General features: G+C 32.9%; 3 protein-coding genes, 1 long non-coding RNA gene and 1 pseudogene across 5 annotated transcripts; 2 read left to right on the top strand and 3 right to left on the bottom strand.

The window, feature by feature from the left end:
• Nucleotides 1–266: 266 nt before the first annotated feature.
• On the bottom strand, nucleotides 267–1102 carry LOC148196050 (uncharacterized). The gene is made up of 3 exons (XM_088095361.1): nucleotides 1043–1102; nucleotides 813–947; nucleotides 267–728 (listed from the first exon to the last, which is right to left on the bottom strand). Exons 1-3 carry the CDS (start codon nucleotides 1100–1102, stop codon nucleotides 267–269), a joined length of 657 nt encoding a protein of 218 aa, XP_087951487.1.
• A 9889-nt stretch (nucleotides 1103–10991) lies between these two features.
• Nucleotides 10992–14956, top strand: LOC124844079 (phosphatidylinositol/phosphatidylcholine transfer protein SFH8-like). The gene is made up of 14 exons (XM_047320934.2): nucleotides 10992–11215; nucleotides 11457–11754; nucleotides 11850–11949; nucleotides 12046–12312; nucleotides 12424–12501; nucleotides 12601–12702; nucleotides 12806–12855; nucleotides 12941–13040; nucleotides 13146–13244; nucleotides 13358–13474; nucleotides 13568–13694; nucleotides 14171–14505; nucleotides 14613–14687; nucleotides 14789–14956. Exons 1-14 carry the CDS (start codon nucleotides 11200–11202, stop codon nucleotides 14804–14806), a joined length of 1782 nt encoding a protein of 593 aa, XP_047176890.2. The 5' UTR covers nucleotides 10992–11199; the 3' UTR covers nucleotides 14807–14956.
• Nucleotides 14957–15005: 49 nt separating this feature from the next.
• Nucleotides 15006–17262, bottom strand: LOC148196049 (uncharacterized). Its single transcript, XR_015780845.1, has 2 exons — nucleotides 16715–17262; nucleotides 15006–15329 (listed from the first exon to the last, which is right to left on the bottom strand). It is a non-coding gene; the product is annotated as an uncharacterized LOC148196049 (long non-coding RNA).
• Nucleotides 17263–17315: 53 nt separating this feature from the next.
• On the bottom strand, nucleotides 17316–21557 carry LOC124844080 (inositol-pentakisphosphate 2-kinase-like; annotated as a pseudogene). The gene is made up of 8 exons (XR_015780844.1): nucleotides 21334–21557; nucleotides 21133–21248; nucleotides 20834–21043; nucleotides 20472–20619; nucleotides 20024–20064; nucleotides 19734–19844; nucleotides 18937–19533; nucleotides 17316–17468 (listed from the first exon to the last, which is right to left on the bottom strand). The product of XR_015780844.1 is annotated as an inositol-pentakisphosphate 2-kinase-like (transcript).
• Nucleotides 21558–22362: 805 nt separating this feature from the next.
• Nucleotides 22363–25393, top strand: LOC124844081 (abscisic acid 8'-hydroxylase 3). The gene is made up of 10 exons (XM_047320939.2): nucleotides 22363–22650; nucleotides 22814–23132; nucleotides 23567–23716; nucleotides 23791–23968; nucleotides 24118–24197; nucleotides 24288–24374; nucleotides 24506–24584; nucleotides 24663–24769; nucleotides 24854–24972; nucleotides 25111–25393. Exons 1-10 carry the CDS (start codon nucleotides 22418–22420, stop codon nucleotides 25226–25228), a joined length of 1470 nt encoding a protein of 489 aa, XP_047176895.1. The 5' UTR covers nucleotides 22363–22417; the 3' UTR covers nucleotides 25229–25393.
• The last annotated feature ends 226 nt before the right edge of the window (nucleotides 25394–25619 follow it).

The raw sequence follows: 25619 nt of genomic DNA, 5'->3' as shown, positions 1-25619 counted from the left end.
CTCGACCTCGCTCCGCTCGTTCAGCCCTCTTGCACCCACTCGCTCTCCCACTCGCTGAGGACGCTCGTCCTAAAACAACTTCAGTTCATGTTCATCCCACTTCATTTGAAGTCCCTGCTTCTGTCATAAACTATTACAGACAATAACAATGAATTCATGACAATTCAAAAAAGGATTCCAATGTTTTCAAAATTAAAACAACTATTTAAACATGATTCCAAACATGATAACATTATCTAAAAGTGACATTCGTAATGTAATACAAATTACTCAGGTACTAATTTGTTTCTTCTAACACCTGCAGTATAAGGACTTCTTTTTACCACACTCTTAACTCGTATTCGGGGTTGCGCTTTCATACGATCATACATTGTGCTTTGTTGCATTTGAAATCCACCTTCAACCACAGTGGTTTGCTGCTCATGCTGAACCGGTGTACTTTGACAACCATCTTCACTTCCCCAACACGGTTCTTCCACAAATTCTTCATTCTTATCTTCATTCTTATCTTCATTCTTATCTTCATTTTTTGCTTCAACCAACTTTCTTAAATCCTTAATACTGCTTTCCATGTCCGCGATTACCAGTGTTTGTTCTTGTACAACAAAAAGTAATTTTTCCTTATCTCCTGTATTTTGCTTCTTAAATGGAATACCAAATTTCTCACAAGCGTCTTTCACCATACCATAACAAAGCTCCTCTTTGGACACACCAACATCAATAACAACCTGCAATGTGATTAACAATTTTTGTTTCATAATAACACAAATCATAAATAAATTTGCACCTTCCTGTAATCAACAACTACTCACCGATCCCTTTGCCAAAGCAGTTTTGATAAACTTATCCCCAATATTCATATCAATCCAGTTCAACAACCTTGGGAATTTTGTTACCCGTGTACTGTAAATGGACTTCGATGTCACAAAATGGTGACAAAACCATACCTGCAAATGTTTAATCCATCAACTAAGACAATAAAAATAATTCAAACAATAAACAATCATTGTCTTTCACTAACAATTACATAACAAACACGTACCTGCAACAGGTAAGCACATCCTTCAACATGAATATGACTTTTGGTTGTTTCATTCTTCATTGTTGTTGAAGCACCACACACACTTCCAACAAAGTACTGAAAAACTAAACTGCCCCAATTGTACTTACCCACACTCCCAAAGTCCGAAACAAGGTCAAATATGATTGGAAATACTACTCCACTTCGATTCGGAACCAAAAACTCTTATATGCCTACCAATATATACAAGCTGCAAAAATGTTCTATTGGAAAATTTTGATGTTCCTCTAACAAAAACTCATATACCATCCTGACATCCACTTTCCCCTCAGGGAAGTACTCCCTACAAACACTACGATGCCCAACTTTATTTAAATCTATCGCTTCACCAACAACAGGCAACCCTAACGAGAGACACACATCAAATTCGGTAAACTTAATAACTTTGCCCCCAAAATAAAACCCACTCATGCTATCTACCCATTCACCACATAACTTAGATAACAAATTCCTACCTATCTTAATAGAACTTGGCAAGTATAACAACCAACCAAAAACACTGTTCTCAATGTTTCCCTTCTGCTCAATAGTCAACCGTTCGTTCAAAACACCTATCATCTTGCTTCTGCAGTAGTGTCTCAACACTAACTGCATAGGAAGTCATGCTTATTAATTAAATACAGTCAAACAACAAATGTATGGAAATCAAATACAATCCTACGTACCTTCTTCGTTCTATCACTTCCTTTGTCACTTTGTTCACCACGTTCTTCCTCCATCACACTACAGCAACACAAAAACTTAAATTACATTACACCAACACAATGAACTAAAACAAAAAATTGGAAATCATAACAAACATTGTCAGCATTTGTTAAAACACAATAAAATATAATTCTCATTTATGAATGCATATAATTCGTGCCACACAAAACAACATTTTCAAACACTCATGGTACAGGAACAGGACTACTACCTTAGGCAAATTAAGTGGGTACCTGGGTTCCAGTTTTTGCACAACACGGCCAACTACGTCCACCCCTATCATTTTCGGGTGGATTGTTTGTTTTCCCTCATTTTATCTACTTCTAAGCAATCTGGGAACACTCATGTTAACATTATTTCATCATATTCCTGCCATACAAAACAACATTTTCAAACACTCATGGTACAGGAACAGGACTGCTACCTTAGGCAAATTAAGTGGGTACCTGGGTTCCAGTTTTTGCACACCAAGGCCAACTACGTCCATCACTCTCATTTTGGGGTGGCTTGTTTGTTTTCCCTCATTTAACCTACTTCTAAGCAATCTGGGAACACTCAGGATAACATTTTTTTAACATATTCGTGCCACATAAAACAACATTTTCATACACTCATGCGCGAGGAACATGACTGCTACCTCAGGCAAAATAACTAGGTACCTGGGTTCCACTTTTTGCACACAAAGGCCACGTTCGTCCATCACTCTCATTTTGGGGTGGCTTGTTTGTTGTACCTCATTTCAGCTACTTCTAAGTAATTTCGGAACAATTTCTTAACATTTTATTAACAAATTCGTCTCCCATAAAAATACATTCTCTAGGACCCTTGCTTCACCAACATTACTGCTACCAAACCCGAATGATGTGGGTCATTGGGTTCAAGTTTTTTGACACCAAGGCCAACTACAACCATGACTACCAATCCAACAGAATTAGAGCAACAGTGTAAGATTAAGCAGACAACTTGTATAAAAATTAGTTACAGAACAACATCCACTTGGGAGACGTTTCCTACATAACCAAATCCAATCCAAAAACAACATCATCCATGTATTCAACATTCATTCCACTGAAAAATGAAAAAACAGACCAACCTTGGGTGAAGACGACGCGTGGCGGTGGAACTCGCAGTGCGGAAAACCCCTCTTTTTGGTCCGCCTCACAGCCCACACTCCGCCGACACTCCGGCGACCCTCCGGCGGCACTCCGCGACAGTGACGGCACCACCTGGGACGACGCGACACCTTCAACGCCTCCGTAGGTCGCTGTGCCGGAACGGACGGAACACGATGCCGTGTTCGCTTGGAGCGGTCGACGACGGAGCTGCGGCGCCCCTCAAACGGAACGGGCTGGAGGGCGTTCGATCTCTCCGACACGGCCTTCAACAGTGAACGGCGGTGCCACTCCGGCAAGGACTCGGTCTCTCTCTCTCTCGCTCCTGAACCCTTTCTCCAACTCTCTCGTCTAGGTCATAGAAGTGGGTTTTGGTTGTTCGCGCTTCTCTGTCTACGAAGTTCGAATACCATTTCAAATTTGAAACGCAAGCTGCCCGTGCCCGTCCTCGCCACGTCACATTTGAAGCAGATTTCTTCAGATTTCCTCAGAACGCAGCAGCTTTTTTCGTTTTGAACGTGGCCCTCTCAAACGCTGACACGTGTGCTGTGTCGAAATGTTGTCAAATTTGGTTGTTCGAGTATCATTTTCCTTTCTAAAAAAACCCTCTAGGCCCATTACCAATTCTTTCATATGTCATTATGCTTGTGAAAATTAGATAAGACAAAAATTATAAAATGAAAACTCATTATAAAATCATTTATTTAAGAAATTGTTTAAGTGCGAGTGTTTCTGATTTTTTGCTGGCCAATTACCAATTTCTTTGGATGTCATTATGCTTGTGAAAATTAGATAAGACAAAAATTATAAAATGAAAACTCATTATAAAATCATTTATTTAAGAAATTGTTTAAGTGCGAGTGTTTCTGATTTTTTGCTGGCCAATTACCAATTTCTTTGGATGTCATTATGCTTGTGAAAATTAGATAAGACAAAAATTATAAAATGAAAACTCATTATAAAATCATTTTTTGTAAAAAATTATTTAAGAGCGAGTGTTTCTGATTTTTTCCTGTCCAATTATCAATTCCTTCATATGTCATTATGCTTGTGAAAATTAGATAAAATTAGATAAGACAAAAATTATAAAATAAAAACTCATTATAAAATCATTTTTGTTGTAAGAAATTGTTTAACAGCGAGTGTTTCTGATTTTTTTTTTCAGTTTGGACAACAATAAAGAAAATGTTGGAATGAAAGAGATGAAAGAGAAAAGGTTGAGAGGAATGAGAGAGGTAAGTAAGGATTTAGGAAGTTTTTTTTTTAGTTTTGAGAATGAAAATGATTAAAATACCCTTAACCTTAAAACATAGAATTAGAATTCATGATATATAAGGGTATTTTTGTTTACTAAAATCCGGTATACATTACTAAAATATACCAATTAAAAACAGACGTATGCGCGTTAGCAAATATATATATATATATATATATATATATATATATATATATATATATATATATATATATATATATATATATATATATATATATATATATATATATGAGAGTGTACACGTGTATCTCTTAATTTCATAAAAGTTATTAAGTATTTAAAAAAATTATTTTGTTATCTAATTTTATATATTTGAACCTGTTAATCGCTATTGTAGGGTAAACCTGTGTATAGTGAAAACGGTACAAACATATTACATGAGTTGAAAAGTAAATTACCCGCTAATTTAGTATCTTAAATCCGCCATTTTGTCATGATATGGTTAGATGAGAAGAGTTGAGAGGATGTACTTCAAAAGTTGAATTTTTTTTAATTGGCTGGTAATAAAAAGGTTGCATGAGTGATTTAAGTAAAAGAAAGGAAAAGTATGGTGATGAATGATTTAATTAAAATTGTGTGTCTAGAATAAATGCTGCCATGTTTGAGTGTCCCATAATGTCATGTCAAGATGATGGAACCCCAGGTAGTGAGTTGTGACATGTAGATCGCCATAAATCACGAGAAGCTAAGATGTCCATCCATATATATATGTTTTCATTTCCCATATCTAATTAAATCCATCATTCACGTCAAACCAAAAAGGGAAAATTTACTGTTCTAATCCCTTCCCATCTGCTAATCTTATTTACTTTAAACAGAGGCTCACCCCTAATCGAATGAAAAGTTAAAAGTGATTATGGTAATCCATGATTGCTTATGTAAAGTTGAATATACAATCTTTATAGTTTTACATCTTTACAACAGTGAAAGTAATTTGGGAAGTATTGAAAGAAAAGAAAGAATTAAAAAAAGGAATTTATGGATATTGGGGAAGTGAAGAAAATCTAATGGGGAGGTCCAATGGTTGAGAAATTGATGAGATAAGATTATGGTTATAATTAAAAGCATAATTAAAAGTAAGACTATGCAGAAGAGTGAAGGCACATCATAATGGATTGAGTATCCGAATGGGAATCGTCTCTCTGTTGTGTGCTTTGATTTGATTTTATGATATGTTTTGCACTTTCTTCCTCTAATTATTCCAAACCCTTTCTTCTGTAGAATGAATAAGATATCTTTGTCGTTTCAATTTCATAGATATACATCAACAAATACAAGGTTGCTCTTCCTACCTTTTTCACAAAAAGTGCCACAACATTTATCCAACCAAAACCTCGTTTATTCCTTTATTCTTATCAAAATTCATTCATATTGCTTGTGTATATTTTAACAATATTTGTATACTTATAGTATAGAATAGTTCTATTCAGACATTCAATTGTTTATGCATTTAAAGATAACTATGGTAAAATGTTGTAAAATTAATGTAGATTATTTCACACGGTTTGCGTAATTTTTTTTTCAATTTAAACATCTGCAAAAAAAAAAATAGTATATTGGTTACATGGGTTGAAAACTGATTGATGAATGATTTTGTTGAAGTCTCAAAATTATTAATCAATATCAAACATCTTATTAAATAGTGAAATGCTTGCCTTATAAATAAAAGAAATAGAATAGAAATTTTCATATCCATTTCTTAATCCTTACTTAATTAAAAAAAAAAAGTCGAGGTCAATGATATTGAAATAATATTCAAGTTCAAGCTTTGTTGTCGTTTTATGAGATTGAGAGATTACCTGCAAAATATATTTTGATATCAAAATCAACAGAAATTCAGTAACTTAAGTAATTAATGTGTATTAAATACAATTATCTATCTTTTCTATTAATAACAGCTTAATTAGGATTAACGGATGATAACTACATCTTATCTTAAATTGATTAGTATTAAGACTAATGTTCTTATATGTATGAACACAAGAATGATATGTGATTGTATTCATTCCATGGATGTCTATCTAGATCGTTTGATTTTAAGTTAATGGATGGTCATATGGTTCAAATAATTTATAAGAGAAGTTGTAGAGTAAATTTTTTGATAAATCTCATAGAAATAATTCATTTTTTATAATTTATTTAGATAAATTTTAAAACTATACTATTAATAAACTATCTAATGTACACTTGTATATTGATTGTTTTTACACCTACACTTTGAACGTGATACTATTTAATAAAGACATAAAAGTGTCATGATTTCAGATAATTGTTTTGACTAAGATAAAAAGGAGACTCCTATCTTTTGAAATAATAACTCAGGCGTAGTCATTCTATTCTATCCTCGTCTTTAAATATTTGATAATTTAATTAAAAACATATTTTAAGTAAACGTCACACGCACCTAATCCAACCATGAAGCTATGCTTTATAGATTTTTTTTATTTTTTTTATTGAACTATGTTTTCAGTTGATGCACACTTTCTGTGGTAAAAGAATACTGAAACAATTATATACTTGTTACTCAAAAAAATTATATTTTATTTCATATTTTGGCAGTGCGATGCAATACGTCGTTACTGCAATGTACTGCCAAAATCCCACCCAAACTTTACCTGCGCGTGACAATAATAATATAACCGACGACAGTTGGTTATGGACAATAAATCTAATATATTTTAAATTATATATATTATTCTGACCATTAATTTATTTTGATTAAAGTATATATTTGAATTGAAATGAAATTGTATTTTGTTTTGGAAATTTGAATCAAAAGGGGGCTTTATATGAAAGATAAATAGTGGTGAAAATGGTAATGATAGTTGAGTCCTCCACCATGATTTTGGTCATGCTCATCATCATTCCTACCATATTATCAAACTACCTTGTTACATCAACAATTTTGGATAATATAACGATATTTTAATGTCTAATAGATTTTTACACTTTTTTTCTGTTTTTTTAATAAATATAAAAGTTTATTTTCTTAATAATAATGTTATCTCTAAAACTGATTGTTAAGTGATTGCTCAAATTGTCAAAAGACCACTTGTGTTTTGGATTTCAGATCAACACAAAAAATATCCATTATACACACTTTAATACTTATAATTTCACCTAAGTAGTTTTCTATTTCATGAATATAATTTTATTTCGTTTTAATAATATCAATTTGATTTTTATAATTAACATTTGAAATAACTTAGTGATGACCTGGCAATTTTGTAATGTTTAGACCTACATTCACTAAAACGTTATCATCAACATTAATTATCTTTTGTTGAAATTTAGTTTAAGAATTTTTTCATGAAGAATGGTGTTTATATCATAAACATCATTACTCTTTAACAATAGATACTATATAAGCAAATTAATAGATATTTTATAATAATAAAAATTACAAAAACATATATTATACCAGAAATAAAATACAAATTACGTTATCATAAATAATTGAAAAAATCATTTTAAAATATGCCACGCCTAGATATGTGGTAATTGAAGTGCCTTTCACTCATCACTTGGGCATCAATTAATTAATTAATTAATAGATAAAGTATATACAATGAATATTTTAAAATAAAGGGTGTAGTTATATTTTGATTCAAATGCTCTACATGAACATAATCCCAAAAGGTATATTTATATCCCATAGTGAGTGGTGGACTGAAATCTAAATTATTCTGCTGAGTACATAAAATAGCATGAAATTGAACTAAAATTATAAAACTCATCTGGGTATGCATTTTTTGGTGTTCTAATTATTCATCTGGGTATAAATGGTAGTCCCCAATATTACAAAATCATATTAGATAATTAAGGTATAGTTTTTATCAAATATATTGATTAAAAAACTCACCAATTATATATATATATATTTTCTTTGAAGGTGATGATATTCTATTAATCATACACAAAAAGAATCCAAATCTTTTCAAATCTAAAATATAACATACATCACAAATGTCTTATATGGAGATATCACAAATATTTCAAAGGAGTGATTGATGTCTCTAGTCTTGTAAGCTTTATTTTTCTGAAGGGACGTCTATCCAAATGAACAAGAAATCATAAATTCCGCCTATTTCCTTGACCATGTTATTTCTTTCTGCACCCCCTCATTTATTAACTTCATCGTCACAAACATATAAAAAGATTAAATTACTTTTCATTAGTACAACATATAGCTGTTGTCATCATAATCACTTTCATTATTACAATTGTGAAGGAAAAAGGAAAGAACACTACAAAGAAAGAGAAAAATGAAAACACAAAAAAAAATGTTAAAAATGTAAACGTTAAATTGAAATTCGTTTTTCTTTTAAATTTGTATGTATTTTGTTTCAAAATTTTAACAATAAATTAATATAGTTATTTTAATTAAATAATATTAATGTTTTTTATATTTGTTAAATGATATTTTATATCGATATTTGAATTAAAATATATTAAAAGGTATAAACTCAAAGATCATCATAAAATACAATTGATATATGAAAAACTTTAATATAATTAAATTAAAAAAAATTTATATGTTTATTTTTTTAAGTTTATAGATTAAATTATAAAAAATTTTGGGGACAAAGACAATTTTTAATTTTGCATCAAAATTAAAAAACTAAAAACATATGTAAAACAAAGAAAAAACCACTCCACAACATATATTTTATGGGTTTCGAGAGGAAGGAATAGATCTTATGTGAGATATTCCTGAAAATTCATTTTAAAATATCACGTACATTCAAAAATGTTTTTTCTTTCAAAATACATTTTATAGCTTCTAATTTTATTTCAGAAACTTCGTTCTAAAAATTTTATTTTTAGAATTTTGAGAAACTTATTCCAAAAAATTGCTGAAACATATAATTAAAAAGTCACTTTTATACAAGATAAAATATAATTTAAAAAATTTGCTAGGTGCGCGAAGAAACTGTGGAATGCTGAAAGTAAAAGCCCGAAAAGCAAAGCCATTTATTGGAATATTCTCTTGGATTTGTTATTCTCAACCTTCCCTCCCTCAGTTTTACTATTTTCACCCGAAAGTTTTATTAATCTGTGACATTACAAAATTATCCTACAACCCTAACTCGTATTTACCATCTTCCTTATTTACATGAATAGATATATGTTAAATTATACAAATCATTTAAAAAAAATAGTTAAAATCTATTTATTTAATTATAAATATCTATAGGATTACTTACAAATGATATCTTTTAAGAACGAAATATTTTCAAGTTTAATCATAATAGAATATTTAATATTTTTTTCTACCCTAAGTCCCTTACTAAAATAATTTAATTGTTTTTTCTCTCACGTAAATAATATTACAAAAATTGAATCTTTTTGTTAAATGCATAAAAAAAACACTAATTTTTAGAGTTTTGTGTATGATTACACAAAGAAAAACTAATATTCCGTCGTGCTTTGGATCTACACGTATAACAAAACCTACTTTTTTATCGCATAATCATACATATGAAAACTAATTTCCGTCAATGTTAATTTTAAAGCGAGTGATGCGAATATTAAACTAAGGCGTGTAAATAGTGAATGGGCCGTATATTTATTTGCACATTGCATTAAAAGTACTTTTTTATTCAAATACTCATTTTGTTGAGTTCACATCCTTTGTTCTTTACAGAAATGGCATTGCCAAAATCGCATTTCCACCGTGATCGATGCACAGCAGACAAAAAATGGAATAATTTTTATAAAGAAAAAAAAAAGTGTGAGAATGACCCAGTGGAAATATTAGAAATTTAAAGTTATGAGTGGGCCTGGCCTAGGAATGTTTTGGTTTGATGATTCCCTAATGGGCCTATACGAATAAGAGCATTAATGGGAATTTTAATATATTAGAAAAAAAAGGAAGAAATTTGTGGGCATAATAAAAGATTAAAATTGTTCCCTGACCGACATTTAAAATTCGGATTAGATTCTTCTAAATTTCTACTGAAACCTTTGACTTCTTTTTATTCAATACAAAAAAAAAAGTGTAATCAGTTTTATTGATAATAATGGGAGCACTTACTTTTAATTATTGGATTAAATTAAACAACAGTTCTGGTTGTATTTTCAATTCAAAATTTTACCTATTTTTTAAACTTATCTACACTCTTTAGGTACTAATGCTTGATATTTTCAGAATATTAAAATTTACTGTTTAAGTATTCAACAGCTTTGACATTTTTATTGTTATAAAGAATATATGATAAAATAAAATGATGTTTTAGTAATGCTTGATAGAAAAGACCGTATGACGAAAAGTGTATAACAAAGATATTTTCGATTTCGTGAATAATAAACGTTTTTGGTAGAAGTATAATTGATTTTATGAATAAATGTTTATAAAATAATTCAATCAAAATTAGAAAATCATTTGACAATAAGTTGGAAGTGATTTTTTGTTAAGAATTCACGTATTAATCCGAGTTCTATATTTAAAAATATGAGAAAATAGAAAACTGAATAATAAATGTGAAATACTTTTTAATTCATTATCTTAAAGTTTTTTGGACAAACATGATTTTACTTCTTTATATAGTTTTACTCAGGTCACGTTGCTTTCTGTATTCCCGGTGAAGGATAAAGGGAAACCAAAATAAGAAATAAGTAAATGAAGAAGTTAAAGAGGGAGGTAAAATTGGCGCCAAGTTGCACGTCATGAACTCATAAATGGTGGACCCAGCAAGGCAAGGTTAGGAAAATAACGTCTGAAAAATTGGAGATAATTTACATGTGAATGAGGGGAAGCATATATAGGATAGATTCATGTATCAATTTGTTCATTAGATTTCCATTGTTTCTGAGAATATAATGTTGTATCCAAATTTACTGTACCATTAATTTTGTCTTCCGCCGACACTCAGTGTGTCCGCTTCATTATTAACGAACACTCCGAAAAGGAGTGAACCAACTTACGTGTCATTCACCCCAAAACAAAAAAAACAAAAACGTTATAAGTTTCCAGATTTATCTGTCTTTGATTTCTGTTTCACCTGCACTCGGTCTTCGTTGACATGTCAACCAACCTCTGTGAGTAACAAAAAAACTCTCCTTTTCTTTCTTGTTTCGAATTGTGTTTTATCATCGTTATTTCGATGTTTCTTGGTTAAGAATTTGTATAAAGATTTCGTTTCTTTTAGATTTTAAGGTGTAGATTAGCTAGTCGAGTGTGATTGAATGGAATTTAACTTCCGCGGATTTGATACTTGCCAAAAATTGTTAGTTCTGTATGAAATTTTTAGTGTTCAGAGTTTTTTGTTATTTTGATTAGGCTTTGAAGGATTGGATGAAAGAAGAGAGAGGAAACTGAGTTTCGAGAATAATTCAGAGGATGATCGGTGGACAAGAATTGGAAGTCTGAAAAAGAAAGCACTAAATGCATCAACCAAATTCAGACATTCTTTTAAGAAGAAAAGAAGCAGAAAAGGCTGTAGCAGCAGGAGCAATTCCCTCTCCATTGAGGATGTTCGAGATGTTAAAGAGCTTCAAGCAGTGGATGCATTTCGACAGGCACTTGTGTTGGATAACTTGCTACCTCCAATACACGATGACTACCATATGCTATTGAGGTCCCAAACACTCCAACTGGGTTTTTTCTTTTGCATATTTTTCTGTGGATAAACTTCTTACACAGGAAATTGACATATTAACACATTTCTTGCAGATTCTTGAAAGCAAGGAAGTTTGATATTGAGAAAGCGAAGCACATGTGGGCCAACATGATCCAATGGAGGAAAGAATATGGAACAGATACAATAATGGAGGTGAGGCATTGTGTATTCGATTTCACGATCTGAACATTGATTAATTTATTCAAACCTGTGGTTGATGTATACTACACTATGGTTTCTGCCGTGTAGGATTTTGAATTCAAGGAGTTGAATGAGGTTCTGAAATACTACCCACATGGCTATCATGGCGTGGATAAGGAAGGAAGGCCTGTTTATATTGAGAGGCTAGGGAAAGTTGATCCCAATAAGCTTATGCAAGTAACTACCTTGGAAAGGTATTTGAGATACCATGTTCAGAGTTTTGAGAAAGCTTTTGCTGTTAAGTTTCCGGCTTGTTCTATAGCTGCAAAGAGACACATAGACTCAAGTACAACTATTTTGGATGTTCAAGGCGTGGTAGGTTTTATGTAAATGGCTAATTAATGTTTTCTAAACACCGTTTTAACTTGAAGTTAATAAAAAATTAAGGTTGGAGTTTGTAATAATATGCTGTCTTGTATTTTCCAGGGCTTCAAAAACCTAACAAAGTCTGCACGGGAGCTGATCACCCGTCTGCAGAAGATTGATGGTGATTACTATCCTGAAGTATGTAGGTTTTATCTTCATTTTTTTTCATTAAATTTTCTTTTTGTTCATACATCTAGTGCTTCTAATTTTTATTCTCAAAATGATACTACTGTGCAGACACTCTGTCAAATGTTCATCATCAATGCTGGTCCTGGTTTTAAGATGCTCTGGAACACTGTGAAAACATTTCTTGATCCCAAAACCACTTCAAAGATCCATGTATGTGACAATTTTGATTTATTGTTAACGATTAACCTTCCATATTTTTGGCTCGGAGATAACTTAGGTATAGGTTTTAATTGACTCTTGAATGTTCCATTAGGTTCTTGGAAATAAGTTCCAGAGTAAACTACTTGAGATTATAGACGAGAGGTAACTGTACATTCAATTCTGGTAATGGAGTGATTTCTCAATCAACTTGTTATTTGAGAATTCTGACTAATGGTAAGCTTTGCAGCGAGCTTCCAGAATTTCTTGGTGGTATGTGCACTTGTGTTGATCAAGGTGGTTGTATGAAGTCAGATAAAGGACCGTGGCAAGACCCAAACATTTTAAAGGTGAGTGCTGAAATGAATAAATTTTAACTAGCTCTCTCATGTTTTTGGTTCTACTTTGTATCTTACTGAGTCTGTGATTCAACTAGAATAATTTTGGGCATGCAGATGGTTCTTAGTGGTGAAATGGGATGTTCTAAACAAATAGTAACTGTTTCCAACGACGAGGGGAAAGTGATTAAATGTGACAAGATATCTTATCCAATGGTAAATCTTCCATTACCATCTTGAACCCTGAAAATTTTGTAAGTTTGGAATTTTCAGATGTTATATTAACAAAGTCTTGTCTTTATTTTGATTCTGGGCTTTTGAGAAAACAGATTAGAGGTGGTAGTGATACATCTACAGGAGAATCAGGATCTGAAGTTGAAGATATTGCTTCTCCCAAAGCATGTGGGACCTGTATTAGCCCTATATTAACTCCTGTCTATGAAGAAGTGAGTGATCATGATACATTGATACTGATATTGAGGTTGCAAGATTAAAAATGTTTCAATAAATTTAATTTTAAGTGACTTTACGTTTATCAGGCAAGACTGGTTGGTAAGGCTAGTGATGGTGATCGCTTAGTTGAGTATGTTCCCATGGTTGACAAGGCCATTGTTGTTAGATCAATGGAGAAACAAGCAACATCGAGAAAACTACTTTGCTCAACAGGTTATATAGTTCATGCACAATTATTGGTTTTGACATGTCATTATTGTTAGCTGAGAATGGATATTATTGTTACTTAAAACCTGCTGGCATGGATGTAGACACTCATTTGTTTTTTCTTTAACTGAACCAACAAATGACATTTTCAAAATATCTGTCATAATTAATTTCTACGTTGGCATACAGAAAATATCTTAAGGAATGAGAAACTTGCAATTCCAGTTCAATAACTATCCCTTTCACAAAGTTCTGTTTGGTATTATTTTTCTTCACATTTTTCGCGTTCATTGAATCTGTACTTTACTACCTACCATTCCGAAGAGAGAAAAAAGTACGTCAAACTACTTTAATTCTTGCATGTGAAATAAAACTTAATTTACGATACAAAGATAAATAAATTTATATATCGACTTAGATTTGATTGCTGAATATTTTTTCTTTCGAGTACTGAAATGTGAAGAATCTCCTGAATGTTACAGCTGGCATCATTTTGGCTCTTTATACTTTTGCTCGTTCAATAGCATTTCGTGTGACCAAGGGAATACGGTACTCAGAATCTGGTTCTGCTTCAAATGTTCTTAACATGACTGTTGATTCAACAAATAAGGAGGAATGTCGTCCTCCTTTACGTGCTCCCGGATTCACAACGACAAACCTTTCCTCATCTACCTTAAAACGCCTCGGGGAGCTCGAAGAGAAGGTTGACATGCTGCAGTCAAAGCCTAATGTGATGCCGTATGAGAAAGAAGAGCTGCTCAATGCTGCAGTTTATCGTGTGGATGCATTGGAAGCAGAGTTGATAACTACAAAAAGGGTTTATATCTATTTGTGAATCACTTTTTAAACTTTTGGTGTGTGTGACATCATGTTCAACAATTTTTGTGTATATTTATAAACTGGTGTGTTTAACTTCGTAAACAGGCTTTATACGAGGCTTTGATAAAACAAGAAGAACTTATGGCACACATAGACAGTCAGGAAAGAGAGAAATTCAAGGCAAGTCGATGATGTTTGCATCTTGTTTAGATGAAGTTCTACTTATGGTGACGTCGTGCATGGGGACTCTTACAATTGTGTTCTATCTGTTTGAAATGCAGAGAAAGGGTTGCTGGTAAAGAAGGCACCGTGCATGGTCGAGTTGTTCGATGGGTGGTTTCAGTATCATACTTCTCTCCCTCCACAAATATATACATTATATGGGAACCAATTGACGGGCAATGATGATGTATAAAATTGCAGGGAAATATTGGTTTTCATTTCTGTCATTTTCCGAGTAAATTTTCATGACATCATGTTAGAATAAAAAAATCACAATGAACGAACATAAACATTATTTTGCTTGGCAGAAAGATTCATAATGGTACAACACCGATTAGACTTGAGTTAATTACATAATGAAACATTAACTACATTACATCGCATCTCTGACATGAAACCAACGTTTATCTCATCCATCATCTTTTACCTGAGAACGCTTGTACTCAAATCCTGATAATCTTCGGACCATGATGATCTTCATTGAATTGGGTTCTTCAGTCATAGTCACCATGATTCCGTACAAATTGAGGCCGTAGTCGTGGTTTTACAAGTTGCTTTTGCCTGCACCTTGAACGGAGCAGTTCTACTGACGCTAGATTTCTGCAGTACATAAGCCCGTCAGACATGTTGGTACTTTCTAACCAAAAGCAGAGAGAGTCTAAACCAAAATGAGCAAATCGTAAATAGTACTTAAGCGTGTCATTAAGGATAAATGAATTTAGAAGTGAAGACATAATTTCCACATGGCAAGAGTGCTACAATGCGAAAGTAGGGTACAATGAAAATTAGACGCCGTTTGGGAGTTTAGAATTAATCTGTAAGAAAAGCACTTGCAGAAACAAAAATTAAGATTTGGTACGTCTAGTTCATCAAGTTCCACCGTACAAGTTGGGCTGAAAACTAAAGTGGCAGCAGAAATGCTAATAGGGAACTAAACAACCAGTAATAAATAGTAATCGGATAGGGTCCGACCTATATGTACCCTCCCCGGCGAACAAAATGCAGAAACTAAATATTCACAAAAACAAACTCCAATTAATATTCACAACAATTATTCGACTCCACCCAGATTCCTGGGTTCAGTAAACAAATTCTCAACAGTTAACAAATCACATCATATGACAATCAAACCCATGCTATATACCCCAAAAGACATACCTTATAATCGGTGAAAAACAAAAATGCATACATTTAATTTAAGAGGGGGTGAGTTCTAATATCAAAAGGCAAATGGTTCTATCCATGGTTCTATCAATATTCCACAAGGAGTACTCTTCAAGTTGTATTTCAAATTACAAATAGCAATGTGTACGCGGGCCAAAAAACGCTATAGCAAGCTAGTGAGTAACCACTATTTTGAAAGTTTCTATATAATTTACAGAGGGTGCGTGTGTAGGCATATAAATTTTAATTAATAAAAAAAGCTCAAAATTAATGACATTCATAATCATCAATAAAATTTCGAGGATGTCAAACAAGTAAATTCCAACAAAAATAGCACCCCGAAAAAGCCTAAATTTCCTTTTCAACACCATCTTCTGAATCCGAGCTTTCTTACCATTTTTACAACTATTACAGCTGCAATTTTCATTTCTGAGGATTGAGATCACAAAAATAACCTCCAGAAAAGCTCTAATGTCTCCGTTTATGGGGCATTTTGGAATCAAACAATAGTGCCACTGGGGCCCCTATTTGGTCCACTACAGCCGCTACTCTAAACTGCTTCATTACGGCAACCCTTTAGTGTTCAGGGGCAGCGCTGAGGCTATAGTGGTGCTTCAGTGCGCTATTTAAATATTGTCATGAAATAAATTTAAAATAAAAATTATTGTGGTCACAATTGATTATGAAAGTCATTTGATAGGAATGTGTCAGTATGCTGGTGAAAAAGCATGACCACTTCTGATAATCCAACCAACACAAGTCCCTTTGTAACTACTGGAACTAGAGACAAAAAACAAGGAAAAGAGTGAGAAGGGAAAAACCTTGAAATGGCTTGTGAGCTCAATGTAGACACACTGAGATTATCAGTCAGGCCACGTCCAAACTAGGCTGACCAAAGGAAAAACCAGAACTGAGCTGAAGCCACCGTCTATAACATAGACTTTCTGAGTACTGTTTACAACATTATATTGCAAAGTTAGAGATAAGATATTTGCAAAGCAAAAACAGGTGTCCTGAGTGTTAATGTATTATTGTGGAAAATTGACAGAATATTGACATATCACTTTCCCAATTTCACCAATATGTACAAATCAAAATAGACAAGATCTGGACCAAAAGCGTTTAATTTATCTACTGCCTCCGTGTGTGTAGAAACAATATATAGACATTTTAGAAATAATAAGGGAGCCAAGAGTCCAATATGTATTAACATAAAAGCTTTCACAAACCAATTCAACAAGTCCATCATAAAGATATTGAAAGCAAAGCCACATTGAACCATTATATGAAGCACAATATAAGTTTCCAAACTTAAGATATGCATAGAAAAAACCTTCTGAAGGATAAATAATATTGACAAATTGCCAATACTTACCAATTCAATCTTCCCAAGTATTACCTATATAACAGAGACTGCTAAATCTAGGTACGCAATTTGTTATGGTTGCAAGTTCATAAATCTCTTCCATGGTCCATTTTCGCCATTTCTTTGTAGCAGCTCACTATCTTCTTATCTAATTCATAATATTCTTCCATTTTACTCATTCGCTTCAGATCCAAGTCAATGAAATACACCTAATATACGTCAAATATCAGTTGAAAGAAAATATAAATGTAACAAGCATCATACTTATTGTTTTATAAGGATAAAGATAATACAATGATCATAATTGTGGCTAAGGGAGGCAGTAATTCAAACTTGCTTCATATAAATATAAGAAATGAAATCGTGAGTGTGATCAAGTCGTTCACAAGATATGGTCTGTGCATACACATTAAAGCCCCATTTTCAACTGATGTGCTTTCGGTTTTAGTACTTCATGAGAGCAGACACAAATTACAGTTCAATAAAAAATGACACCAAAGACAGTAAGGGTGCTTCTTCCAGTGCTTTTGAGTTTTGAGAAACACCCTATTTGGTTGCAACATTTATCCTTTTGATCGGCCTCAAAGTGAGTAGAATATTTATAGAAAATGATGTGGTTGAGCAGTTGAAGTAATATGAGAGGGAAGCATTCAGATTTGCTAGCATTGAAAACTCATCCTCAGTTGTAACAGGGAAACCTTTGGAAGGAGGATTTTTCCTTTAGCATCTGTTAGGAATTCAGTAAAGTATTACAGATATCATTTTATAGCCTCTATTTTTTTATTTATTTTTTTTGTAATTTTAGATACCTTTTGTGATAAGTTTATGCCAAACAACTTTTTTAGTTTAAATACAATAGGATGTCCACTCACTCCAGAGCAATAAATTATGAAGTGTCACAATAGAATAAAATAAATAAATGAAAAATTAAGGATTAAACACTAAATATACTAATTTTAAAAGGTTAAACTAAAAACATTAAATAAAAAACTAAAATCAAACCAACCCAAATTTTTTTTCCTATTTCAATTATTCCATTGCCATCTTATTCTAATTCTTCCACTTCATAGGAGTTTATCAATATTCTTGAGTGATTTATTATCAGTAGTAATATGCTCTATAAGGATGATTTTGGTGAAAAAGTATATCAAAACAACGGTTGAACATAACATTTCACTCCCGTGGATCTAATTTTTGTTTGATTTCTCACTATGATCAGCGAGTTTCTCTTGGGAACAATTGAAAATAAAATCTTTCAATCTGCTGTTTTTCTTTCAGTGACATCCTTTATTTGGTAGAATATGAGGAAGGCATAAGAATGAAGCTGTCAAGTAGGAAAAGAGAGACCCAAAAAATTCAGACTTTCTTTTTTAATTGTAGTGTTTTATTTAATTGGTTTTTCATTTGATTTTATTAAGAAAATTAGTATATTTATTATTAAGCTCTAATCAATTATTTATTTATTTGTATCACTTTGTCATTCACCAATGATCCATTCTGGAATGGTTCAACATTCCACTGGATTTGAACTCTATTCTATTTTGCACAAAAAAAATCAACATCATTCTCAAATGAGGCCCTCAGACTACTAGCAGAGCAACCAAATGAATCATGTAATGCACTGCCTATCAGATAAAAATAAATAAATAAATAATAAAAATGTGAAGGGCTGCCTACCTTGAAGTCAAAGGTTTGCTTAGTTGACTGAAGATACACGTTATTGCATACAGATCCAGAATCCCCCTCTTTCCTTGGTCTAAAACATATCATAAAGCTGCAGTCTTTTGCAGTTGCTGCTATTAGAAAGTCCTTTACAATTCTCAAGCTTTCATCCAACGAAGCCGAATGTAAAGAGGTATACCTTTTCCGTTGTTCTGCACTCAATTGTCTACATACCATACACTGCTGATGAGTAACATCATAATATGCATGGATGGCTCCTTCTATGTCAACACTATCAAGCTTCTGAACCTCCAGAAGCCGATCAATGACTCCTGATTTTTGCACAGCCTCAGTAACAAGAGTAAGCAAGTTCTCTGTACGCAGACCTTCGTCAGATCGAATGACAGACTTAAGTGCATCTTCAAATGCTTTAGCAATACAAATGTTAGTATTTTCGGCACCACCTCCCAGACCACCAAATATGAGAGAACCGTTCATAAATACACGTAAATTGTTTTGAGGTGAAGTGAAGAGATCATTGATAGCTTTAAAAGTTCTTTCCTTTGATCCAGAGAACAGATCAAGTGGATTGTATTCACTTAGCAAAGATATCTGCAAACATATTGGATAAAACTGTTTAAAATTTAAAGGTTAAAAAAATAATGAATGTTTAAGTGAAATTCTAATAACATCCATCAACAGAACAACAGATTAAATAATGACTCCGAGACTACATGATATCACCACTGGAAGAAGTATGCACTAAGCAGAAACAGAAACACCAATGAAGGAAAAATTTTGTGCACGGGTACCTCTCCTTGCTGCAATTTTAGAACTTGGTGCATTTGAAAGCGAGTTATGGTCCTTTTGACAGCAGTTTCTTCAGATATGTATCTTGAAAGAGGAAGAAATCCCCATTTGGGCTACTTGTTCACAACAACACTTATAATGTTAACAACAAGCAAAAGAAAGAGTAAGGGGGAACAAGTTTGATACTTAATTTAAAATTTTAAAGTTTAAACAAAGTTGTTGTCTAATAATGAGAAGAAGGAGAAATTTTGACACCAAAGAATAATAATGTATGACACTATAAAGAGCGTACCTTGATCTCAACAGATATGCAGGGGCTCGATCCTAGATTACCTGAAATAAAACAGAGAGCTTGTAGCAGAACTTTCAAATGTTTAGCAGATGCGTGTGAAGTAAGAAAATTTGGATGTGTGACTAAATTAATATTACAAGGGATAACAACAAATAGGAAAGAGACTAGAGATTATGGTTTTCTTGTTGGAAGTGTACTAAGCATCACTATAGAATACTGAAACGATTAGTAGCATGTCTCCCGTTCAACCCTAAAACCTGCCCTCCCTTTCTTCTATTTTTGCTTTCATGGTGCCCATTTGGATGGATGATTTCTCAGCGTGGTGCTATAACATGTTAACTGAAAGAAATATAGCGACCACAGCAACTACATACTCCAGAATTCCACATGCACAAAGGGTAACAATTATTCTTTGAACTGAAGCAAGTTCTCAAAGGCATCTCAATACCATGAGTGAAGAGTGAATGATCAGACAAGAGAAGCACAGAATCTCGATGCATGTCGACCAGTGCATTATCAACTCTCCAAGCAGGACGTTGATAGATAACATTCTTTTCAATCGATTCAAGAAATTCCCTCGTCACCCCCACAAGCATCTAAACAAAGTAATGAAGGATAAGTGAGAGTCAGAGATCATAATCAGTAACCATTAATCTCACATAAGATCTTCCACACTGTACAAAAAGGTGGCATAGACGATTTTTTTAATTAACGAACTATCAAAAACCGCTGAGTAGTACATTTTTAAATAACAAAATCAATCACAATAGAATGTTGGGGATTCGGGGGGCAACACAACTCAACACATACCCCGGCATCGACAAATTTGGAACCAAGCAATGGCTTCATAACGTGGTGGACAAATTGTTGGCTTGCAATGTCATTGTCCGGCGATGAAATGAGTTCATCAACGTCTTTCCAAAGCAGGCGTTCCTGCGCAGTCAAGGCAGAGGGGCTCCTCATAGTCATGGCCTCAGCGCCACTCCTCGGAGCCTTACGAATGCGCATCACTTTCCCAATCTGCAACATCAACACCATTACCAATGTACCATTGATCAAGCTTCCATTATGATCCAATTCGATTAAAACAAAGGAATTGAGGAACGTACAAACGTAGGAAACGATCCGGTGTATGCGAGAACAAGGTTAGCAGCTCCTTCGCCCCGGTAAACCCACTTACCTGCGTCCTTTTCCTGTAAAATCACCTCCATCAAACAGCTTTTGCCTGAGAAAACGAACGATTATTAGTGAAGCATTTCATCGAACACTATCAAGACACTCCAAATCAATCATAGGAAAAATTCAAATACCTAACAACTATAATGCACTGAGAAACAAAAAACAAAACCCCGTTGGCCACTGTGTCCAGCTCTAGTAATTGCGGCTCAGATCCTTCTTTTGTTGTATTCTGACGTGATTCTCGAACCCAAATTTTCATTTACTTAAACTTTTTAGTTAATTATTCAATAATTATTAATTTTTTTGTTTCTGTGTGCTTAGGTTTGCTGGGCCTTGCTGTGTGGACCTAACCATAAAAGGACATTGCAATGCAACAATTTCACTGTTTTAGATACATATATTGGAAATGGATGTACCTTAGTATAACAGAATTACTCTTACCGGATTTCAACCTTTTGACATTACTTGAGCTAACACTTTTTATAATTCAATTATAAATCCCATTTAAAAAATAAATTTATATATTTATTTATTAATCACATGAAATTAGCCCACTAAAATTAGCCTTACGTTGAATTGACTATAAAGCACTACTTGGGAGTCACTGTGTGCCGTTGATAGTTGCAAGTTCAATCACCACCACCTTCAATTGCAATGGCTTCTCTAAACAATTGCGCAAGATAATTAATAATTTCTTTGAATTCCCTCAAGTTAAAGGCAAATTAATTTAAGACACGTTTTTTATAATCTTCTCCAAAAAAAATAATAGAAAACAATAAATATAATTTATTTATAACTTTAAACCAACACCGTTAAGACTTTAAAAAACAGTCTAATTCTTTTTTATACTAATTGTTTTAACTCTCTAAGAAAAAAAAATATTATTTTTTAGTATCAATGATTTTAAGTTTAAAAAAACTTCAGAATATTTTAAAAATAAATTTTAAAAAAATTATGATATATTTTAACAAATTATTTTATTAGTAAATAAAAGAAAACATGTTTAAATTTATTTTAGATGAGATGTAACATGATTAAACAATTAATGTAGCATTATCCCACTTTCGTCTCAAAGTGGAAGCCTGAATGTTTCAAAACATACTCAGTGCATGTCGGCCATATAAATCCTATGTTGTACATATATGTAGCACTACCAGTGTTGTCTATTGAGCAAGATATTTGGCCACCATAGAAGAGAAGTGAACAGAGACCAAAATGCTTTCCAAATTGGTAGAGGAGCATCCTTACCTTTGTTCCCATGTTGCTCTCTTGTGTTTTCTTTTATTCTGTCGAAAAGCATGGACACTTTGGTGCACAAACTACCCCTCTCTGCCAAACATTCCTCCGGGAAATCGAGGATTACCCTTTCTCGGAGAGACACTTCAGTTCATGGCTGCCATCAACAACACCAAAGGAGTCTATGAATTTGTCCAAGCTCGCCGACTCCGGTAACATATCATATATATAATAAAGTAAACTTTAACTCAGATTATTTCTAATTAACGTGGAATCTTCGATATTACCAGTTTTATTATGTTTTTATTAGAATTATTATTACGTGAGATTATAGTTAGGTTTTTACATTTATATAATTTAGAAGAGACGTGTCAGGTATGGAAAATGCTTCAAGACGAAGTTATTCGGGGAAACGCACGTTTTCATATCGGGCACGGAGTCTGCAAAAGTGATTCTAAACAACGAGGAGAAATTCTCAAAGAAGTATATGAAGTCAATCGCTGAGCTTGTTGGACGCGATAGCTTGCTCTGCGCTACACACCAACATCACAAACTTATTCGCGGTTCTCTGTTTTCTCTATTCTCCACGCAATCTTTGTCTTCCTTCGTTAAACTCTTTGATTCACTTCTTCTTGAAGCTACAACTAGTTGGAAATCTGGATCTGTTCTCGTTATTCAAGATGAAACACTAAAGGTTAATATTATTTGACATATTATTTTATTGTTAATACTATTTATTGATATCGGTTGAATCATTAAATCATTAACGTATATCTTAGAACTTTTATTTTGAAGAGATGTTTATTTTTTTTCTATACAAAAACAAAAACAAAAAAATATTTAAATTTAAAGACAAGATAAAACCATATATATATATATATATATATATATATATATATATATATATATATATATATATATATATATATATATAAATTCATGGATTATAATCATGGTAGTTAAATAAAAGAAATTCTCTCAAGCCATGTATAACTTCCTTTTCTTTCTTTTATCTCATCTCCATTCTTTCTCTCATTTTATTAATTTGTTCTTTGTTTCTTTCTTCTGTCTAAAAAAAATGTTAGTTTGTGAATAAAATGAGGTTGAGGATAATGTTTTTTGATGCAGCTAGCGTGTAAGGCGATGTGCAAGATGCTAATAAGCATCGAAAATGGCGACGAATTAGAGAGCGTGCAAAATGAGGTTTCTCGTTTGGGTGAAGCAATGTTAGCCTTACCCGTGAGATTACCCTGGACCAGATTCTACAAAGGCCTTCAGGTAAATAAACATCAAGTATAAGTGCATACATTAAACTTTGAAATGTGAATTTGAGCTTTCAAGTGAAAATGCAGGCTCGAAAAAGGATAATGGATATATTGGAGAAGACAATAAGTGAAAGAAGAAGTGGAACTGCAACTAGCCATGTCGATTTCCTTCAACAACTTTTGGATGATAAATTACACGACGATGGAATCCCAATGCTAACAGAGAGAGAGATCAAAGACAATATCTTAACTATGATAATTGCTGGTAAGGTTTAGTACGAACCATCCAACCCCAGTACAGAGAAATTACTATATGTTATGATAATTACATTTTTAATTACCAATCAAGCTATAATTACATATTATATTGAAATTGAACAGAATGACATAATCTTAAAACTATCGAAATCGCAGGACAGGACACGATAGCAAATGCGATGACATGGATGATCAAATTTGTGGATGAGAATCCGCTTGTTTTTAATACCCTTATGGTGGGTGAACATGTTTACATTATCCAATGATCATTCAACACTTTCTTCCTTTTGGTTTAGTAAAATGTAGTAATTTTGATAACTAAACAGAAGGAGCAACTTGAGATTGAGAAGAATGGTTCGAGAAATTCATATCTTACAGTAGAGGCCCTTAACGAGATGCCATATGCTTCTAAGGTGTGTGTATGTTGTACTTTTCTGTGCAATGTGTTGTAGCTAGCTCCTGCATCAAATTCACTAGTTATAAGATCGTGCATTGAATGAACTGCTTCTCTTGAATTAATTGTGGTTTCTGATATAACAAACAGGTTGTAAAAGAAGCATTAAGAAAGGCATCTGTGGTGCAGTGGTTGCCTAGAGTAGCACTCGAGGACTGTGTTATTGAAGGTAACACGTAAATTTCTCATGCATGCCTATGATGAAGTTTGTGTAAATTTAAATGAGGAAAAAAATGAAATGTTATAGGATATAAAATCAAGAAGGGGTGGAACATTAACGTCGATGCTAGATCGATACACCATGATCCAACCGTGCACAATGATCCCGGTGTGTTCGATCCTTCAAGATTCCCTGTAAGTCTAATCTTATAAGAAAAATAAAAACCTAATTTTGAGATTCAAAGATCACCAGATAAACTGTTGGAACAAATATTGCAGGCAGAGTCAACACCATACAGCTTCTTAGCTTTTGGGATGGGAGGAAGGGCGTGTCTAGGGAAGAACATGGCTAAAGCCATGATGTTGGTGTTTCTCCATCGTTTCATCACCAATTGCAAGTGGGTATTTTCTGTATGGACACATTAATTTTTTGCATTTATTTAATATTTTTTCTTGAAAATACAAAAATTTATTTTTTTAGTTTGATGTTGGTAACATGAAAGTTATACTGAAGAAATTAAATGGTTTATATTAAGGTGGAAGGTGATCGACTCTGACTCAAGTATTCAGAAAGGGGCACTTTTTACAAAACTCAAGAGTGGATATCCTGTCCGTTTGATCTCGACCAAGGATGCCCAAAACCAAACCATCTGATGTGACAACTTAAACATTTACATTTGCAAGCATGTCGAACGTGGGTTTTAAGATTTTACCCGCATATTCGGGGTTGGCTTTCGGTAACAAGTATTTAACTCATGCCCTCAGATATTGCAAAGTCTACTTATCTATTTTCAACAGATTATTATGAATTTAGCGTGAGTTTAAGGTTTCGTATTGGTTAAAAATAAATAATATATAAGTAAAATGATATTATTTCAAAGTTTTTAAATGAAAAATGATGATTTCTCAAATTTATTTGTCACTTACTGTCAATTTTTTCTAGTGGATGTAAATTTAGTTTGTTATGATACATATACATAACATTCTTTCTGGTGTTAATTATCAACTTCCATTATCGAAATTAATGCATCAAATATCAGTCTTG

The sequence above is a fragment of the Vigna umbellata genome, chromosome 7 (assembly GCF_029865625.1).
Source record: "Vigna umbellata cultivar VRB3 chromosome 7, Vumbellata_1.0, whole genome shotgun sequence".
Lineage (NCBI taxonomy): Eukaryota > Viridiplantae > Streptophyta > Magnoliopsida > Fabales > Fabaceae > Vigna > Vigna umbellata.
This window is presented reverse-complemented; position numbering and strand designations above follow the sequence as displayed.

Excerpts from the sequence above, each read along its gene's own strand:
- LOC124844081 (XM_047320939.2), top strand. The coding sequence starts at position 22,418 with ATGCTTTCCAAATTGGTAGAGGAGCATCCTTACCTTTGTTCCCATGTT. Across the intron at positions 23,133-23,566 it reads TTCAAGATGAAACACTAAAG|CTAGCGTGTAAGGCGATGTG; the intron begins GTTAATATTATT and ends TTTTTGATGCAG. Across the intron at positions 24,585-24,662 it reads CGAGGACTGTGTTATTGAAG|GATATAAAATCAAGAAGGGG; the intron begins GTAACACGTAAA and ends GAAATGTTATAG.
- LOC148196050 (XM_088095361.1), bottom strand. The coding sequence starts at position 1,102 with ATGAAGAATGAAACAACCAAAAGTCATATTCATGTTGAAGGATGTGCT. Across the intron at positions 948-1,042 it reads GATGTGCTTACCTGTTGCAG|GTATGGTTTTGTCACCATTT; the intron begins GTACGTGTTTGT and ends AAACATTTGCAG. Across the intron at positions 729-812 it reads CTGCTTTGGCAAAGGGATCG|GTTGTTATTGATGTTGGTGT; the intron begins GTGAGTAGTTGT and ends ATCACATTGCAG.
- LOC124844079 (XM_047320934.2), top strand. Across the intron at positions 12,856-12,940 it reads CTTGAGATTATAGACGAGAG|CGAGCTTCCAGAATTTCTTG; the intron begins GTAACTGTACAT and ends TAAGCTTTGCAG. Across the intron at positions 13,041-13,145 it reads AAGACCCAAACATTTTAAAG|ATGGTTCTTAGTGGTGAAAT; the intron begins GTGAGTGCTGAA and ends TTGGGCATGCAG.